The sequence below is a fragment of the Leptinotarsa decemlineata genome, unplaced genomic scaffold (assembly GCF_025532065.1).
Source record: "Leptinotarsa decemlineata unplaced genomic scaffold, Ldec_3_MD MMD2_P_RNA_scaffold_5, whole genome shotgun sequence".
Taxonomy (NCBI): Eukaryota; Metazoa; Arthropoda; class Insecta; order Coleoptera; family Chrysomelidae; genus Leptinotarsa; species Leptinotarsa decemlineata.
Genome location: NW_027412532.1, coordinates 5,419,100 through 5,438,668, shown reverse-complemented (window position 1 = coordinate 5,438,668; position 19,569 = coordinate 5,419,100). Strand labels below are relative to the sequence as shown.

General features: G+C 36.9%; 1 protein-coding gene across 4 annotated transcripts in view; it reads left to right on the top strand.

Moving 5' to 3' along the window:
• The window catches only part of vari (MAGUK p55 subfamily member vari), a 55,106-nt gene that overhangs the window by 19,739 nt on the left and 15,798 nt on the right, over window positions 1-19,569 (top strand). For all 4 annotated transcript variants that reach the window (XM_074169334.1, XM_074169333.1, XM_074169336.1 and 1 more), the window contains 3 exons: window positions 8,542-8,853; window positions 15,068-15,334; window positions 17,368-17,609. In XM_074169334.1, coding sequence (XP_074025435.1) covers window positions 8,542-8,853; window positions 15,068-15,334; window positions 17,368-17,609 — 821 coding nt within the window. The remainder of the gene's footprint in view (window positions 1-8,541; window positions 8,854-15,067; window positions 15,335-17,367; window positions 17,610-19,569) is intronic.

Below are 19,569 nucleotides of genomic sequence, written 5' to 3'. Positions count from 1 at the left end.
CATTCATGCAACAACATTACTAATGCAATAACCTCCTGTATTATAATAAACTAGTTTCATAATATACCATCATCAGTTTTTCCTGTGTCTAACTTTCTAAAAAAAGTTTAAAACATCGAAAGGAGAAATATCAGATGTGCAGAAAATATCTGACTGATCATGATCTAAGAGATGGGATAATCTGTATTGTCATTTCATTCAGAAAATATTTCAAAGAGGCAACAAAAGTTCCAGGAACGCAAAAAAGTCACTAGACCAGTGATGGGTACCAAAATGTTGGCAACACCGGTTTCATGAATAGTGTAATCCAATGTTTATCAAACACGAGATGGTTAATAGAATATTTAAAAAAGGATGAATACATGAAAGATATCAATATTAGTATTTCTAGTATGGAGGGTGCTTTAATCACAGCGTTCGCAAAAGTTATCAAGGAATTTAGGTCAGAAGATTCATTTGATAGAGTAGTCTCTTTATAAATTCAGATTAAGAGTTTTACCCTTCGATTCATGGGTCATGCGCATCAAGAGCCCAAGAGTTACTTCGTTATCTTTTAGAAGGTTCACATGATGATCTCAATAGAATTTTTGAGAAACCCAAACCAATCTCAACGAGTGACAGTGAGAAAGCAAAAGAGTCATGGCCGATATATTTGAGTACTTATAACTCTAAGACTGTAGATAATTTTGTTGGTCAATTGAAATCGACGATAAAGTGCACACACTGTGGACACTCATCAGTAACCGATACTTTCTGGGACTTGTCACTCCCTATACCCCAAAGAACTGGCCAATTGAGATTGTCACAATGCTTGGATTTCTTTACAAGAGAGGAAACTTTGGATGGACATGAAAAACATTTAAAAGTTATTACGACAAGATTAACTTGATGCAACGCAGTAAGTCATTGGGCGTCGCGTCTACTGTAAGACGCCGCGGGACGATGCGCGGGGGTAGAGGGGCGGTCTAAGCAATGAAGCGCCATCGCCGAGAATGCGACCCGAACGCGGGCAGACGTCGTTGACGGTTGTGTTAGTTTTGCAAATTTCTTTATAGGTAACATAATTCCAGTCTCGAAGCTATTCATTACTTAGTGCAGTTGGCACTAAGGTACTAGTACTAAAACATCAAAGGTATCTTTTACAATAGTCTTTCACATTGAACTATAGAAAAACCTTGTTGAGTTAAGAGTCCATTTATGGAAGAAGTTTGAATGAGGAAATAATATATTGGAGCTCACTTTCTTCGCACCTATGTTTTTGTTCATAGAAATAATGAAACTGTAAATTTCCATCACAAATACCATTCACCAAAAAGAACTGAAGTAACTCCTTTGCATGATTTCACAACTGCGTGCCACCTTCCTTATTCACGTTTTAATATTTATTTCTTTGATTTTATCGCTTGTGCCAAGCGCAAGGCCACACAAATCCATTGCTTTCAATTAAAACAAACATAACCTTACTGTTCGAAAACTACTCATACACACTTCAAAGCGTTTTATACGTGTTGATTCTGATGTTAAAACAATACGAGGTGAAAATGACCACATAAAGATACAATACGAACGTGATATTGTATATACAGAGTTGTTTTTGGAGTGGGTCTAACAGAACCATCAAAGAGAAGTGTTGATATTGTAGTAATAATGATTCGTTTTCTGCAAGCTGTTGGGAAATTATACTCTTTGACGAAAAACGGAAAAAAATTAATTTGTGTAGAATTATATCAATACTTTTCTGGAGATGAAAGTGTAAAGCTAAATTAACTCTCTGAAAAAGTGAAATATCTGGAAACGACTGGAAAAGGAGCCCAAAATGAGCCAGAAATTCTCAAAATATTTCAATTTCTCATATTTTCTCTCACTATTTTCGCTCTCATCAAATACTCAATTCAAACAAGGAGCAAAGAATCTTTCAGTAGGGATGAATGAGCTTTAAATCAAAGAAATCTGGCAGGGCCAAGTTGAAATCCTTCAGTTTGTGAAAGTTTTCAATTTGAAATGATTTTGAACTCATTTCATGCTTCTTCAACATCCTACTGAAAAAGTGATTACCTCAGATGAAAGCGAAAACATTTCTTGCAAATATTCTTGAAAATCTGATAATTTGAAATGTCTTTTCAAAATTACAGGCCCTTATTCTAGCGTCCTCGGAATTTTAACTCGTTTTCTAGAGGTGGTTTCTGCTAGATTCACCATTAAGTTGGCAGAACCAAATCAAAATCTTTCACCACTTTCTACTTTTTCGATTTCCAATAATTTCAGGCTCATTAAAGGTTGGTTCATACCCCATTTAACAATATTTTGCTTCTCATGACGCAAAAATATTGAATGAAATATTTGAATAACTGTGTCTGGACCTTTGCCACGAGACCTGAAAGCCTCTAGATTTCGTCTGGAGATAACTGGATTAATTTGGGACGTTGCAAGATACATTCAAGATCAATTGCAATCATAACTGCTGATATTTTTGAATTTTTGGAAGATATGGAAACTTTTACGGGATTCTGAAAACTTCAGTTCGGAAGTTTGAGTTGGAATTCTAGAAAGTCTAGTTTTGCAACACTGCCATCCCACTTTAGGATATTCTGTCTCTCCAGAACTAACTTAGGATCCCAGCTTCGATATTCAGCTAACCTCTCAACCTTTGAGCTGCCTAGTCAAACTTCTTCTTCATTTTGTAACTAGTCATTAGAAATAAATGCCTGGTATGCTTGTGAATTTTATTCCGTTGTTGTTCCAGTCCTTCAACAAACTTTCTGTTGCTTTTGAAGATTATGGACTCCTGCTGGGCGTTTCGTTAACATAAAAAGAAAGACTGGCTCCACTTTTCCTCGTTTTTTACCTCATACCGGAATTGGTGGAATAAGCAGAATTAACAAAGAAACAGCATGTACAACATTGAGAGTATTATCAATTTTGACAAGCATTTAGACAAATAATCATCAATTTTGCGTTCCCCCAAAACTTCATTCCATAGATTTCATCCATTGAGATTGAATGGAAAGTAACAACTTGAAGAGAATCGAAACCGACGCAAATCGTGTTATTGGAATAAGAAAAAACGCCCATTATAGATACTAGTTGATTATATTATTTTGATGTTTCATCTTCGGTTGGAGAGTAGTTTTAGTGGAACTCTATATCTTCAATTCCCAAAAAGGGCAAACAAAATCTTCCAAATAACTATAGACTAGTCGCTTTGGAAGGCTTTAACATCTTGAGCGACCATCAATATGGCTTTCGGAAAAAAAGATCAACAGGCGAACAGGCGTATGTCACCCATGGCGTATGCCACCCATATTTGGAATAACGCAATCGAGAAACATGGAGAGTCATGAGCTGTTGCGCTTGATATTTTTAAGACCTTTGACTGTGTGTGGCATGAGGGTTTGCTGGCCAAACTCCGATGTCTCCAACCCTATTTCTATTGTATATCAACGACTTATTGAAAAAAAAAACAAGAATCCAATATTTTGCTTTGCTAACGACAGCACACTTGTCTCGTCATTTCATTTGGATTCCAGGACATCGGTTGCGGAAGCACATCTTCACCGGCAGCAGGAGGTTGCATATTTTAATGATGATCTAGAGGTGATTTCGAATTGGAGTGGAAGTAACCAGGCTCAATTATTCATATTAAATATACCGTCAATAAATTGAGGACCATTCTATTCAAATTTAGGAAACTTAAAGAACTCCTGCCTCTAAAATATCTCAAAACTTAATACTACTCGCTTGTGGAAGGTCATATCTGCTATGGAATAATAGTTTGGGGAGGAGCATTGAATGATCATATTTCTCAAATTGAAATTATGCAAAGGCGTTTTCTTAAATTAATATTCTCTAAAAATGGTAGGTATCCCTCTGATAAATTATACATCGAAACTCGTCTGTTATACATATATATACATACAACAGTTGTTTATTTTTATGTTCTAGCACTAAATATCATACAAATAGACATACGGCATCGCTTCCTTCACATCAGTATCACACCCGCCAAAGAGATCAGTATACTATACCTCTAATGGTCAGGATCGTTACACAAAGATCATTTACTTACTTTGCGCCTAAACTCTACAAACGAATTCCTGAAAATATAAAATCTATCTCAAATATCAATCGCTTCAAAAAAGAGTTGAAAGAGCATATTCTTCAAAGTCAGAGACTTGAACTTCTACGTCTATTTGAGTAGATGGGAAAAAAGCATACCTACCTTTGCTATATTGTCCACTTACAATTCTGTAATTCATATGTGCTCATGTATGTATGTATATATGGGATATCGTTTTGTAAATATATATCATATCGATATCGATTTCAACATGTTTTTATTTATTATTACTAGTACGCGTATTTTACAATTGTGATTTTATACTTAACTGTTAATTTAATTTTATGTTTGTATGATTTTATATTCAAATAATATTATATGCCAAAACTGACAAATTTTTATATTTATACTTATATTTGTGATTTTATATTATCTAATGTGTTTTTAATTTCATATCACAATCTGTTTTAAAATATGTAAAATGTAACACAAAACATTTTTCTATCTATCTAATTGTGGCCAATCCAACACTGACCATTCATCGAGGAATTTACAATTATTAGAACGGTCTGCTCTCATTGAAAAATAATCTACCTGGCTACTTTGCGTACAACAAATAAACAGGTGAAAAATCGTGAAGAATCGTCTTTGTCTCTGTAACTTTCAAATGTGCTCCAAACATTGAATGAAAAATAAATAATTACGATGTTTATTTGAAGTGTGGAACCATTATAAACAAGTTTACGATTAAACAGAGGTATCTTGTTTATCGGAAATCCACATAGAATGAGCTGCATTTGAATGTATTCCTATGAATGTCGTTCAGGACATGGCCATTATAATATATTACTCTGTTCACGAATTTTCATTTTTCCCAAGAAATATTCATGTATTTCTTTTTTGTCCCTCTCAAATATAATATATTTGTGCCAGAGTTTTTCTCCTCAATCGTTCATTGGTCTCTTCAATATTGGGAAAAGTCGCAGGGTGCCAAATCTTGCAAATACGGTGGCTAAAGAATGATCATAAAATTGCGAACAAGCAATTTCGGATTGCTTCTCGCATGCGGCGCATAACTTCAAGGTAATATTGCTTATTGACCGTACGACCATGTGACAAAAACTTCTGATGTGCTACGCCACGGTAATGAAAAAAACAGTGAGTCTTGGCTCCTCTGGGCTCTTCCATTGGGACCTTGATTTCGATGTCATAGTCATATAACCACGATTCGTCATCAGTTATGACAAAATTGCTACTACGTAAATATGAATTTATCTGTTTTGGTTTTTCATTTGTTGGAACTGCCATAGAACTCTTCTGCAATTGAATCGTTTATTTCAGAAACCACCCAAAGGACAAAATATCAAAACATGTGTTTTAGGTGGTACTAAAAAAAAGCCATTCATTTCCAACAGGATTACCCAGTTACAGGAAATGCTATGATCACAGAGTATATATGGAATAAATTTTAAAAATAATGGAATATAGAAATGTATAAAAGCAAATGCTGAAACAAAGTATATATAAAATATTCGTATAAGTAGAATTTCAAAGAGGAATGAAAAATTGTGTATGTAACACAAAAAGTTACAAATCATGCAATGTTACAGTACTGTCAAAAAAGTTATTTATAGTGTTATTACAAGTGATTATGGATACAAGATACCAAGGCCTTCAGACAGTCGAAATGAATATCGCACTGTTCATAGATTTTATTGAATCTACTGCTAATAAAATTCAATGGTGATCGTAGCATAACATTTGTGCGTGATGCTTCTCAATAGAATTTCAGATTGTGTCGACCTTCACTTCTTGGTACTAAGAAATTGATCTCGGGTAAAATAACCGTACTGTCAATATTGTTGTTGAGTAATTTATGCAGGATTTTTATACCAAGGATAACTCTCCTATTTTCCAAAGATGCCATATCAAATCGTGTCAACAATATGTTATGATCGATGCCTCTCGTGGGGTATTGACCATCAACTTTTAGACATAAGTATTTTAGGAACTTCCTTTGCACGCTCTTAATTGATGTTTTTTGGTAGTCGTAAACCGGATTCCATAAAAAAGAGCCATACTCTAACTTAGATCTGGCATATGCAAAATATAGTAATTTTAAGGTGGCAATGCTTTTGAAATTCGTGCCATTTTTGTAAATGAATCCAAGCATCCTATTTGCTTTCAGGTCGTCTGCAAATAGTAGGCTAGGAATATTCAACGACGTTGCCAAATCATTAATAAAAATAAAAGAGGTCCAAGATTAGAACCTTGTGGTACCCCAGATGTAACTACGCACTAGACCGATTTGGAAGATTCATATTCTGTTAACAAGATATGATTCAATTAGATAGGCAACTTAGGTATAAAATTCTCAGATTTAGATGTAATCAGTTGGTTTTGAAAATGGTGTAATAGCCGAAACTAGTCAACAATAAAGAAATATCGTGGAAAATAGACAAAAGTGTATTTTTGTAGTGTATCCTCAGATTCCTACTGTAGTCCAACAGCTGTTTGGTATCATGCTTCGAAGGGTTCCGGGAATGGCTTACGCCTTGGAGTGAGCCAATCCTGGAAGATTCTGCCAGAAGTCCATGAATCTTCTTGTCATCCAGGTGTTCAATCTTTGTTTGGCAAAGCTTAAAGCGATGCCAATGACAGGTTCTGGTCTAACGAAGCTGCTTGCAGCACCATCTTTTGCAAGGGAATCAGCAGCCTTATTGTCTTTCAGGACAATATGGCCTGGAATCCAGACCAGAAACAATCTGTTAAGTCTTCTTATCGAGGAGACATTTTTGAAAATTTGCTACCAATTTAGACGTTGCTCGGAAGGAGCCAAGAGTTTCCAACGCCGCTTGACTGTCCGCGAATATCTTTATTGACTTGTGTCTGAGGTTGGATTCTTCCAATCTCTCCACACATAATTCACATAGGTTCCTAGGCAGGTTGATATCTCTGGGTCTGCGACTGAAAACACCTGCACCAGAACTGGATGGTGTTTTTGATCCATCTTTGAACCAACAACTATCTACTCTTTATATTTCCTTCTCCCGGAGGATCAAGTCCTCTCTACTCGGGAACAGTCCCTTATAAGGCAGTTCGTAGCTGACAGTTGAAGGCATAAAGTCAGAGGTCATTTCCAGTATGCTGTGATTTCCAGTGTCAACCAACAGTCTGTTGCACTCTACATTAAATTGATTTGTGCAATTGGCAATGTGCACAAGTCTATATGAAGTCCATCTAGCCTCTCTCTTCAGAAAAATGTGGAGAGCAGGTAGATCCAGAAGGATCTCCATGGCCGCTGACGATGGGGTACTGATGGCACCAGACAAGCCTGTCTCTGTAAGCCAGAGAGATTCGCCTGGGCTTGCCTTCGCCTGTTACTTTTCCTTTGATACCAAAATAGGTAAATATCAATGGTTTGACTCAATTTCAATGACAAATCAACAAAAATCGCTTCGGATGCACTCATTTATTGCAGAAACCACCTAAGTGCAATTTTTTCAAAAATTTATAACTCAAAAACTTGAAGGAAAAAAATAGATTATTCCAATAGCATGTTTTGATTAAGTAAAAAACATTTGAACGAGACTAAAGCTATACTCAAACTGCAAAACAGTTTTTTTCAGTTTTCCGAAAGTTGAAAAAAGCGTACTTGGTTTCTGGTGCTTTCTGAAATGAACGATTCAATTGTTCTGTTCTGTGCAATGATTTTGGGTCGGAACGGTTCTCCAAAATTTCTTAATGTCTTTCGGGTGTTTATCCATCTACAATCTGTGAAATAAATGAAGCCAAATCAATAGAGAATTAACACAAGTTCAATAAAGGGCAAACTGAAAAGTACACCCGAAGAGTTCGTAATATAAACCACTGGAAAGTCGATGAGAATCAATGAGAAATGAAAAAAAAACAAATTTCCATTCTCAGCTTCCTTTAGATGGTTAACGTTTCGAAAAATAATTCGTTTCCTTTTTCAAAAGCCCAAAAATGAACTTGTGAAAAACACCCTCGACAACGCTTTGATTGCAGAAAGCTTGATTTCTTTTGACTCCTCCACAAAAAAAAAAACTTTCAAAGGTTCTCTTACATTTTGAAATACAAAACCAAAACAAACTCAATGCTTATATTCAGACGAAATAATCCGGGGTGTTGCATTCTGCTCGTCTCATTCCTTACCGCCTTTCATCCGTTAAGAATCAAAACTTTTACATACATACCCTCACGCTTCAAGAACTCCTCCAGGTGTTGGCAGAAATTTAGACTAGTTTCAATGACATGGTATCACCAGGTAATTTGAGGTCCTTCCTGGTGATTTCGTAACAAAATTACAAAATTTATTTCGTGTAATTATCGAGTAATCGAACTCACGAAACGAGCTGTTATTCCGGGCGGAGACAAATTCAACGACTCAAAAATCATCAAAATCTGTCCAGCAACTCTTTTGCGACTTTGTATCATATCTAAGATTTTGATTTTGTTCTTAGGTTCAAGAATCCATCGAAGAACCGCCGGTCCTTCCGAAGCCCGCCACTAAGATCGGAGGAAGCATACTGAAGGAGATCCAGATACGCTGCAGCCTTTCTTGGAACAGAGACGCCCGTGAATTAGGTTCCCTACTCAACTGTCCGCATTTGACAGCTCTACTAGACTGTCACGACGATATAGCGAAATCTTACGAAAACCCGAAACAGGACCAGCCCAGTTCACCGCCGAAATTATTTCCCAACGGCATGACGGGAGACGCCATCAGGATGGTGGGGGTGAGGAAAAAGCCCGGGGAGCCCCTAGGATTAACGGTAAGAAATGAAAGTGTTTGCGGTTTGAACTAGTCGGTATTCCAAATGAGTCTGAAGAACTGAAAAAAGGCAATTGCCAAGTGCTTCCAGATGTCAACTCAAAGTTGATAATTAACATTCATTTTCAATTGACTTTCTTCTTCCGACGTTATGATAACGTCATTAGAAATGCAATGCCATTGAACACCTCGACACGTGTTTCGATTACCAAGTCATCACCTTCAAAGAGGAAGATTAAAACTGATCAAAGAGGAGGAAAAAGATCAAAGAGGAAGATTAATCTTCCTCTTTGAAGATGATCACTTGGTGATCGAAACACGTGCCGAGGTGTTGAAAATAACGATTTGGTCTTGGGAAAAAACTCCAGTAATATTCATTACTACACCAAAGGTTCCAAACAGTGCATCATAAGTATGTAATGTTATAATTACTACAAAAGGAACTGGAACTTCTACTTCAAAATCTAGGAGAAAGTTTGGCTATGGGAATATGGAGGCTAATTTGGGTCATATCTATACCGCAGCCTATTAATTGGACTAGATTCAGACTCAAATCCAGTCAGTTTTAAAAACATTAGAGGAACTACTTGACGGCTAAAAGACTTGCTGAAACACCATCAAGATCAAGGTACATACACGGCCGGTATATCAAACCGACTTGAATCCGGTTCAAGAAAAAAGCAGTACTGTTACCTGGTTTCTTGAATATTGAGAGCGCATTCAGCAACACAACTTATCAGGAATCATCCAGGCATGAATGAGAAGGATAGATGATGCAAACGGCGGTTGTTTGAAGAAAAACTGGGGGAAACAATAGTAGTTTAGAACATTGTAATGGTTGAGCTGTATACTCGTCTTCTGGACCAAAATGGACATGGCGTACTAAGGTATCCCCGTTCAGGATAGATATTGTGAGGGGACGGAAGCAGCATGCAGTGGATGTTAAGATAGAATGAGGAAGAATGGTCGGTCTTAAAGCCATCCATATTTGCCATGATAATATTGACCAAAAGGACAGCAACACAACCTTCCAGGAACTATCTAGGCATAAATGAGAGGGATAGATGATGCAAACGGCGGGTGTGTGAAGAAAGACTGGGGGAAACAGTAGTGTTTTAGAACCTTGTAATGGTTGAGGTATGTACTTGTATGGTATGTTTTCTGATCCAGAAAACATACCACACGTGACTTACTAAGCTATCCTCGATCAGGGCAGATATTGTGAGGGAACGGAAGCAGCAGGAAGTGGATGTTATAAGATATAATGACTGGACATGAACCAATCCATATTTGTCATGATAACATCGACAGGGCAGCAACACAAACTTCCAGGAACCATCTAGGCATAATTGGAAGGATATATCATACAAAAGGCGGGTGTTTGAAGAAAGACTGAGGGAAACAAAAGTGGTTTAGAATTTTGTAATGGTTGTGCTAGATACTCGTATAGTACGTCTCCTGGACGAAAATGGAAATGACGTACAAAGCTATTCTCGTTCGGGGCAGATATTGTGAGGGGACGGAAGCTGCAGGCAGTGGAGAAAGAATGGCTGGACTTGAACCCATCCATATCTGCCATGATAACATTCACCAAAAGCTCAGCAACACAACCTTTCAGGAACCATCCAGACATAAATGAGAAGGATAGATGACGTAAATGGCGGGTGTTTGAAGAAAGACTAGGGGTTAAGAACCTTGTTGAAGTTGAGCTATATACTCGTATAGTATGTCTTCTGGATCAAAATGGACATGCCGTACTGAGATATTCTCGTTTAGGCAGACATTGTGCTGGGATGGAAGCAGCATGCAGTGGATGTTATAAGATAGAACGAGAAAGAATGGTTGGATATCAACCCATCCATATCTGCTAAGATAACATTGACCAAAAGGACAGCAACACAACCTTCCAGGAAGCATCCAGGCATAAATGAAAAGGATAGATGATGTTAATGGCGGGTGTTTGAAGAAAGATTGGGGGAAATAATAGTGGTTTAGAATCTTGTAATGGTTTATATTGTGAGAAGATAGAACGAGAGGATGGATAGAACGAGAAACGATGGCTGATAACATTGACAAAATAGATTAAGTTACAAGGTTAGGACTTCTGAAACTTCATAGTAGAGAGATGTAACTGTCACTGTCGGGAAAGGTTAGATATTTGGGAATTACACCAAATTCTGGAATGATTCGAAATAAAAATTTAGGAAGAATAACAAAATCAGAGAGGTATCCCTGGCTAGATGATTCTGAATGGAGGATAAAACCAGACTTATATAGTCTGTTTATACGTTAATAGTCCCCCCTCTCTGAACTTTTGAACGGAACAAGATATCCAGGTCCGACTAAATTTCCGTAGTACTTTTTGATAAGGACAATTAGACAGGTTAATGTGGTCTCTCAAAATTACCCTCTGTATTACCTGTACCACACTTTGATTACTTATAACATACTTGGACATAAATAAAAATGCTTAAACAGTGTCAATAGATACAGGTTCAGATGAAATAGAAATTACCAATTGTAGTTAAGCTGCATAGTATAAAAACATATCTTGTAGTCTATTTTATGATTACGTGACATTCTTCATTTACTATGGGTTGATTGAAGAGTAATTGAGAGAATTGAGTATATACATATAGCCATATATGTTTTTCCCTAACGAATATTAAGGACGATGGAACAAGTATGTATTTTTCTGGTTGGCTATATGACTTTGAATAGTAGCAGTTACATTTAGAATGATTTGTAGTTATCGATATACTCATAGTTTCGTAAAGATGATAACAACACTGCTGTCCGAAATGAAACAATTTTTTGAAATACCTCGTATTGTATCTGAGAGGTGCACTTAACCTTCAAGAATACAAAATTAAAAGCGGTTCAATAATATTGGTACAGGAAAAGCCTACACTTAATTCTATCCGCATCTCCAGTAGGTCAAAGTAATCGTTTAGAAACTGTTAATCTCTCGCAAACACAAGTTCGTTGATTCACTCTGAATGGAAAACAAATGCCGATTTACTTACTGCTTCGTCGCACCCATTCATGGTTATTCGTTTTTTCTTCTGAAAATCGTTCACAGTTGACTTGATTCTCGGCACGTATAAATGCGTGAATAGGTCATTTCTCTCACAAGGACTATTCTGACTTATCCAAGAAATTGAACCTTCACTCGAATTGAACTCATTATTTATATAAAGGTTCGTTCACATGAATACGTTCCTAGTAAATGACATCGACATTTTCTTGCGTTTTGAAAAAAAAACTTAATGCATCGATATCAATAAATCTGAAGTATTTGTATGAAAAACAGTTTTGATAACAGGCAGTTCTGGTGTTGAAGAAATATATTTTCTAAACTGCAGATTCAAAAAACAGGAAATACTTCGAAAACAATAAAATTGTAACTCATTTCAAAGCTAATGAAATATTGTGTATTACTTCAGATATAAATTGTTCACAATAAAGTGTTTCTCAATGCGATTGGGTGCTGATTTATTACTGAAACTGGAAATTGAGAAGGGAATAAATAACTAAAAAAAAAATAAGAATTTAAAAAAATCATTATAGTTAAAATTATATTAACATAATTTAAAGACGTTTTCCTCTCAAACGGTACGGTTTGTATGCAGGTTTTGTTGAATTTTCAAAATGATGGAAAAACATATTTTTTTATTGATACGAAAAAAATATTCAGGTATGAAGTTCAATCTTCCTCAAAATTCAAACCTAGATACTTTATCTCTTTTGTGATCGCAGGAAAAATTGAGTATCAGACTTTCTCGAGTTTTTGAGTAATGCAAGTATAATTTTTTAGGGTAGAACTATGATTGAATAGGTCAAACAATTTTTTCTATGCCTGTTAAAAAAATCAATCATTCTACCATGTTTTGTTGAGTAATCAGACAAAATAATGCATGATTCACACTTTTGAACCAATCACAATCGACTGGATTCATAAATCATTACCTCTAGGCCAATCACAAACGAGTCAATTCATGATTTTGAAGTTTTCGTTAAACTATTTTCAGTTGCAAGTGGGCCTTGAGAATTTTCCTCTACAAAATATGTTATCAAACGTCAACGTCAAGCATGGAACTGACAGATCGTTTTGAACGAAAACAAGAATCATAACATGGACTAGGAAAGTAAAAATAAAAAATTGTAATGTGGCTAAAAAATTCATATTTTTTAAAAGGAATTAGAATCTCAAATAGCATTCTGTCACACTATCTTGTAACTAACTTTGAGAAGTAGTAGTAAAATTATAGTAGTAGTAAAAAAATAACAACACCAATTTAATGGTATCACTTTGAATCAGAAGATCCTTCACAAATTAATCTTTTTTTAAAATATTTCTGTCATAGAAACTTATAGAAAAGGTAAGACATTCTGTTCATCAAAAATGGCCACAGCACTTAGGTCACATGTGACCTATTGTACATCTTCCCCAGGAGTGGTCCTCCTAGGTCATCGTCCATTCTGTTCGTTTCCAAGAAGGTGGACAGGTCACTAGAAGACATCTCCTTTATATTGGCAGGTGTAGGTCTAGACTCGCCGAAAACACAATGTCTTATTGACGATAATTCTGGACACTCGCATAAGACATGCCTGACAAGTTTCATCTTCCTGTTCACACATTCTGCATAGACGTGTGTCTACTAGCCCCATAATATGAAGGCGTTTCCTTAGTCGACAGTGGCCAGTCAGAAATCCTACTGTTAAGCGTAGGTTTTTCCTGGTCATCGCCAGATATTTCTCCGGCGCCAGCTTCTCAGGGTGATCCTGACAAGACTGCATCCTTTGATTTCATCCCATCTCTTTAGGGATTGAGCATTGGTGTGACGTTTGGCTAGTTTCGCAATTGTCGAAGTCATCAGGTCACTGGGTCCTAAAATTCTTAGCACAGCCCCTTCCTTGGCTGAAGAGTCAGCAATGTGATAACCTTTACTCCTGTCGTGCCCTTTAATCCACCTAAGGATAATGTCATTATCTATCGAGGCTTTGGCTAAATCTTGGTGGCACTCTAGTTGTAGCCCTGAGGTAATACGTTGTCTGTTCAAGGCTAATAGGGCTCTACTATCAGTGCAGATTGTTATGTTTTTGCCAGAAATTCTTTTCCTGGTTATTTATTTTGTGGTGATTGAGATACCAACCAGTTCTGTTTGAACAACACTGGTTTTTTTCATATTCTCCACTTAATCCTTAGGCTTACTGATCCGGAGTAAATTCCACATCCTGAGCCTTCTTTGGTTTTTGAGCCGTCTGTATATATGCGTTTTGGATTTGTAGCATCTGATTCTGTGTTCTGTTTCATTTGTATTTTGTAGAATTTATTACACAAACCTGGGTTCAATTGTATCACTGGCTGCCTGCTGCAGAGGTTGCGTAGTAAGCGGTTCCCGCCATAGGCTCAGCCTCAATCAACCCATTCCTACTTCGAGGTTTACAACAGCCGTGCGCAATATTAACATGGGATGAAAGACCCCATGTGCGTCCCACTGTCCTCCGACGTTGCTCATAAGCCATATATACTCTTTTTGCTCTACTCTGTAGGTCATCTGCAAATGCAATTGTGTACAATCCATTATTGTTGCGGTGATTAATCAGGGTATCCAGAACTATGTTCCAAAGGAGGGGTGATAAGACCCCTCCCTGTGGACATCCCCCCATGACCAGTTCACTCACTGTGATGTCTTCTACATTGATACTTATTGGTCTACTAGAGCAATAAGTAGGTATCAATGAAGTTCTTGTAGTGATCTGCCTAGACAATGGCTGGTTTATGAAATATTTTTTATGGAGCACTATGAATAGAAACCGTAAGACGAATTCTTCAGATTCTGTTTATTGAATCATTACAGAAAAATATTGCAATTGAGGGATCTACCTGTATCAAGTATCTCTTTTGAGATAATTATGAACAGCAATGCAACCACAAAATATGCTTTCTTGTTGGGAGTTTTATGTACCAGGCCTCCTTGTTCAACCTTCACTATCAGTTACATTCCACATCTTTCAGCCAATAATTAAGCTCAAATTAGGTGTCTTGATGTAGCACGCTTTTAAAAAAGCCGCATGGAGACATATTCATCGTTGCCAGATTCGACAAATATTTAAAAACATTCTTGGAAGTCAATATCCAATTGATGAAAAACTACTTTCTCAAGGGAAACAATGTCGTCGTATTTACGAATTGTCTATATTTTTTTCAGGTCCAAGTTGATGAAAACAGTAACTTGATAATAGCCAGAATTCTCGAAGGGGGAATGATAGAGAAACAAGGTCTGCTACACATAGGCGATATCATTATGGAAGTTAATGGGATTCCAGTGGCGAGCGCAGAAGATCTCCAAACGGAGATCGCCAAAACCAAGGACCACGTCACCCTCAAAGTCCACAATAAACAAAACAACGAACCAGCGACACATTCCAATATCGTGATGACGAACGGTACTAACGGCATCACGAAGAAGTTGACGGTAAGAATAATATGTAAAGGTCATGATAGAGCTTGTACAAATTATATGCAATAGGTATTAGAGGGACATTTCTTGCATGGGTAGTATCATATGTGAAGTTCAGGAAATTATATGTGACACGGGATGATACGAACTCTGTTACATTCAACGTAGACATTGGAGTGCCACAGGGCTCAGTTTTGGGACCACTTGATTTATATCAATGATTTACCTCTAGGGGCTGTGACAAACCCGAAGGTGAGATCTGGCAATGCCATGAAGAACTGAATGAACTTGCAAACAGGAACAAATTAACTTTGTACTGGGTGCCAGGGCATTCAGGAATGACAGGTAATGATAAAGCTGATGAATGCGCTAGACACGGATCATCAACTTCATATATAGGTCCTGAACCAGATCGGGGGGTACCAAAATCATTGGTACGAAACTAGATTAGGACATGGATCAATAAGAAGCACACAGAGTACTGGACAAAAGTACCTGGCAACAAACTTAGTAGAACCTTCATTAGGGAACCGTCCGAGAAAAGAACCGAAGAACTACTTCAGTATAGTAGGGATCGGCTCAGAATAATTACAGGGTTACTAACCGGTCATTGTCCGCTTAGCGGACACCTGAATAAAATTGGGCTGTACAACGGAGACCTCAGCTGCAAATTATGTAACGAAGGGATAGAAACAGCTCTACACATCTTATGCGAATGTGAGGCACTGAATCACAGGAGGCAGGCAATATATGGACGTACTAGTACAGGGAACGAGACTGATGGAATGGGTGTCATGAGAAGACGGGAGAATAAACGCAATAATCCCAAGAGGCTGCAGAGTTTTCTGGAGACTTGGACTAAATGGACAAGTCAGACAGCTCCCAAGGGACAAAAAAAAAGATTTACCTCAACATCTAGGTACAGGACTGTAGTCCTGCGGAACTACAGTCGAAACTGAACACAATGAGTCGTAAATTTACGAAATGGTGTCATACAAATAAACTTATGGTCAATGCCGACAAAACGGTGTTAGTTGAATTCTTCAACCGAAGACACTTAGAGCCCATACAGGTTGATATAAATAATGTCATTATCTATCCGTCGGAAACCACAAAATTTTTAAGACTTGATATAGATTTTGGGTTGAGTTGGCAAGTTCACATAAACTATGTTTGCAAGAGAATCAACACCAGTTTTTACACATTGGTACAACTTGAAAAAAGGTCGTGCTGCAAGCACGACCTCACTGGAAACCGATCCTCATATCCAGAAAGACTACAGTACAGAATTTTTGATATACGGAATGGCCTCAACCAAGAAGTCGTCAGTGCTACATATATCGATGCTTTCAAGAATATAATCGATGATATCTTGTTTTCAATCTGCTCTGTTTTATTTTGAATCTATTGTTCACAATAGCTTATATTCATTGGCGTAACTAGGATGAAAGTCTAAGGGAGGCTACAGCCCCCAGTAATTTAAAGAGAATAGTAAGCTGTGGAAAGGATTAAATTGTATTGACGAGACATCGGTGTTGCCCTACGCTCCGGGGGATATTGATTCCATTGTGGAAGATGAGAAGTGCCGAATTCATTGAAACTATTCATTTCTCACCTTCAGGTACATACAAGTCGGTACAGGTCCTTGAAGATTACCAACGTTGGTAGAAACAAAAACAAAAATTGCTAGACAAGTCAAAGAAAAGTTGATTACTAAACACTCACGATCAAATTTATTTGAAATATCTCTTGAAGGATTCGTTATTAGAAATTGTATCGATGTATACCACATACTGATGGCTTAGTAATCTGTTTGTATCATTCTAATGAATGAAATCCAAGTTCACTTGTCACCTTCATTCATTTGCCGTAAAATCATTCAAAATTGTGAATATCTGACCGTTGCATGTCGGAAAACATCAGAAATTAAATTATGATCTGTTATTAATTCACTGGTTTGGTAAGAACTTGTACTGGATCAACATGCAAATGCCGCTGATAAAACTTAATTGCTTCTTCCTTATAACCCTAATCTTGCCCTCTTCCAGTGTTACATGAGGGCCCTGTACGAATACATCCCACAGGAAGACACCCTTTTGCCTTGCAAGGAGATTGGCCTGCCTTTCGATAGGGGAGACATCCTTCAAATAGTCGACCAGAGGGATCCCAACTGGTGGCAGGCAAAAAAAATTGGGGGAGATGGTACGACTGGTTTAATTCCCTCCCTAGAATTGGAGGAAAGGAGGAAAGCCTTTGTGGCTCCAGAAGCTGATTTTGTACATAAAATAAGGTGAATATTCAGAGTTTCAACCATGTCTGTTTTGACAAGAAATGAGGTATAATATTTAATATGAAACTAGTTCATGATGCGGGAGATGAGTGTTTTTTTGCTGAATTCATGAATACTATAGTCTAACAATATAAAACGATTACATTCACTATTTTATCTGTAACTCACTTTTTGCCAATTTATTTTTTTATGAATAAACAAGTGAATTGTATCCTGAAGAAAATTCTTGAAAAAGCTGAACAATCGGATTTCAGTTTTATAACCTGATTTGTTGCGATTGATTCATGGAATTACTTTTGATCGAAGGAAGTTGTAAAATTGATAGTCTCCGTGAGAAGAGATGTCATCGCCAATATTTTTTTCAGGCTTGTCTTGAAAGCCACTAGAGTCCAGCAATGCTTTCGTAGTTCAGCTTGGCACCACTGAAAAGACCTATGGTGGGTGGAAACAACGCTTTCTGGTGTTGAATCACGAATGCTTTGGTTTTGGGCTACGGTTTCAACTAATAACACGTTTACTTTTTATTTTATTCAATTGAAATTTCTATAGATAACTTTCCGCGCTTGTATGAGCGAACAAGCCACTAATTGCCTCTTCTAGGCTGTACTTTTTCTTCGATTACGCAGATTGTTCATGAAGTAACACCGGCCTCGTTACTGGCTTGATTTTTATACTCGACATTTTATTATGAACTTTAGAGTAAAGGTTTTATTAGCGACGTCTTTCCCATTGATTCATAAAAAGTGCACTGGTTGAAGATTCCTTATATAATTTTGTATTTAGTCATGTGTTACAAATCAAATAACTTCAAATTTATTCCTGGTCCCTAGTCTTAACGAATATTCTTTTATGTCATAGTCGTAGAGCGATAATCACAAAATATTCAATGATTTCTCAGGCGAACTCCTGTTTTCTTTTGTTAGAAATGCATTGATAAAAGAAAAATTAATTTTGAACTGTTCAACTACACTCGGAAGAATCGCAGGTAGCGATGGCAGGTGTTTGAGAGCGGAAGTGCTTTGTGACAATACCTTAATTTCCTTTTAAAAAATTGGATGGATAAAAAAAATCCAGGTAGAATACGTTACAGCTGAAGGCAATTCCACCCATTATGGATGATTTGGCTTTTACACAAACAGAGGTTAGGAAAAAACCCACCTGTCGCTATATATTTTCCTACAAGTTCACCTGGACTTTTCTATAGATAGAGGGTGTTATCAGTTGGTCTTTTAAAGAAACCTGCCATTGAAGGCATTCTAAATTTTCTACATATTGGTTCGCGGGTGAGGAAATATTGTTGAAAACGATCTGCTGTGGTAACAGATAAATTGGCTCAAAATTCCCATTTGAACTGAAAAAAGCTCCATTTGCTTCGTCTTACGAACGAGTATGGAACTAACCAATAAAGTATGACAGGACATAATTTTATGACAGTCAACTGATATTTCGTTATTACCTCTTTCTGTAAAATTATTTGCTGCTAATGCAAATTCAAGAAATTACAGCTAATCCAACAACTAAAGACTAATTTGAATTAAGAATATATTTGGCTCTACATACGCGAATTGAAAAAATCGTGAATATACATAATAAAGACCTATTAAGTCAACAACTTCCAGATTGTTAATGTTGGGACACAATACAATTAGGGGCTTGATGAGTGTTATATTTTTAGATTCACATGAAGACGTAAAATTTTCAAAAAATTTCTAGAATAATATGACCTACAAAGAGCTAGCATCAATCCAAGGGATACTATAAAAAATTAGACACTATATTATTTCTTTGAAGTATATAAAATTGATTTACTTTTCATTGGTTGTGAAATGTACTCGTACATGATCATCGAATGAGGCAGCTCAATAATTTGTTAACAGACACTCTCAAATCTAGATTGTCCAGAAAGTCTGTATTTTACAAAAGAACTAACGACTGTAGTGACTTTCCAATTGAAATCGAA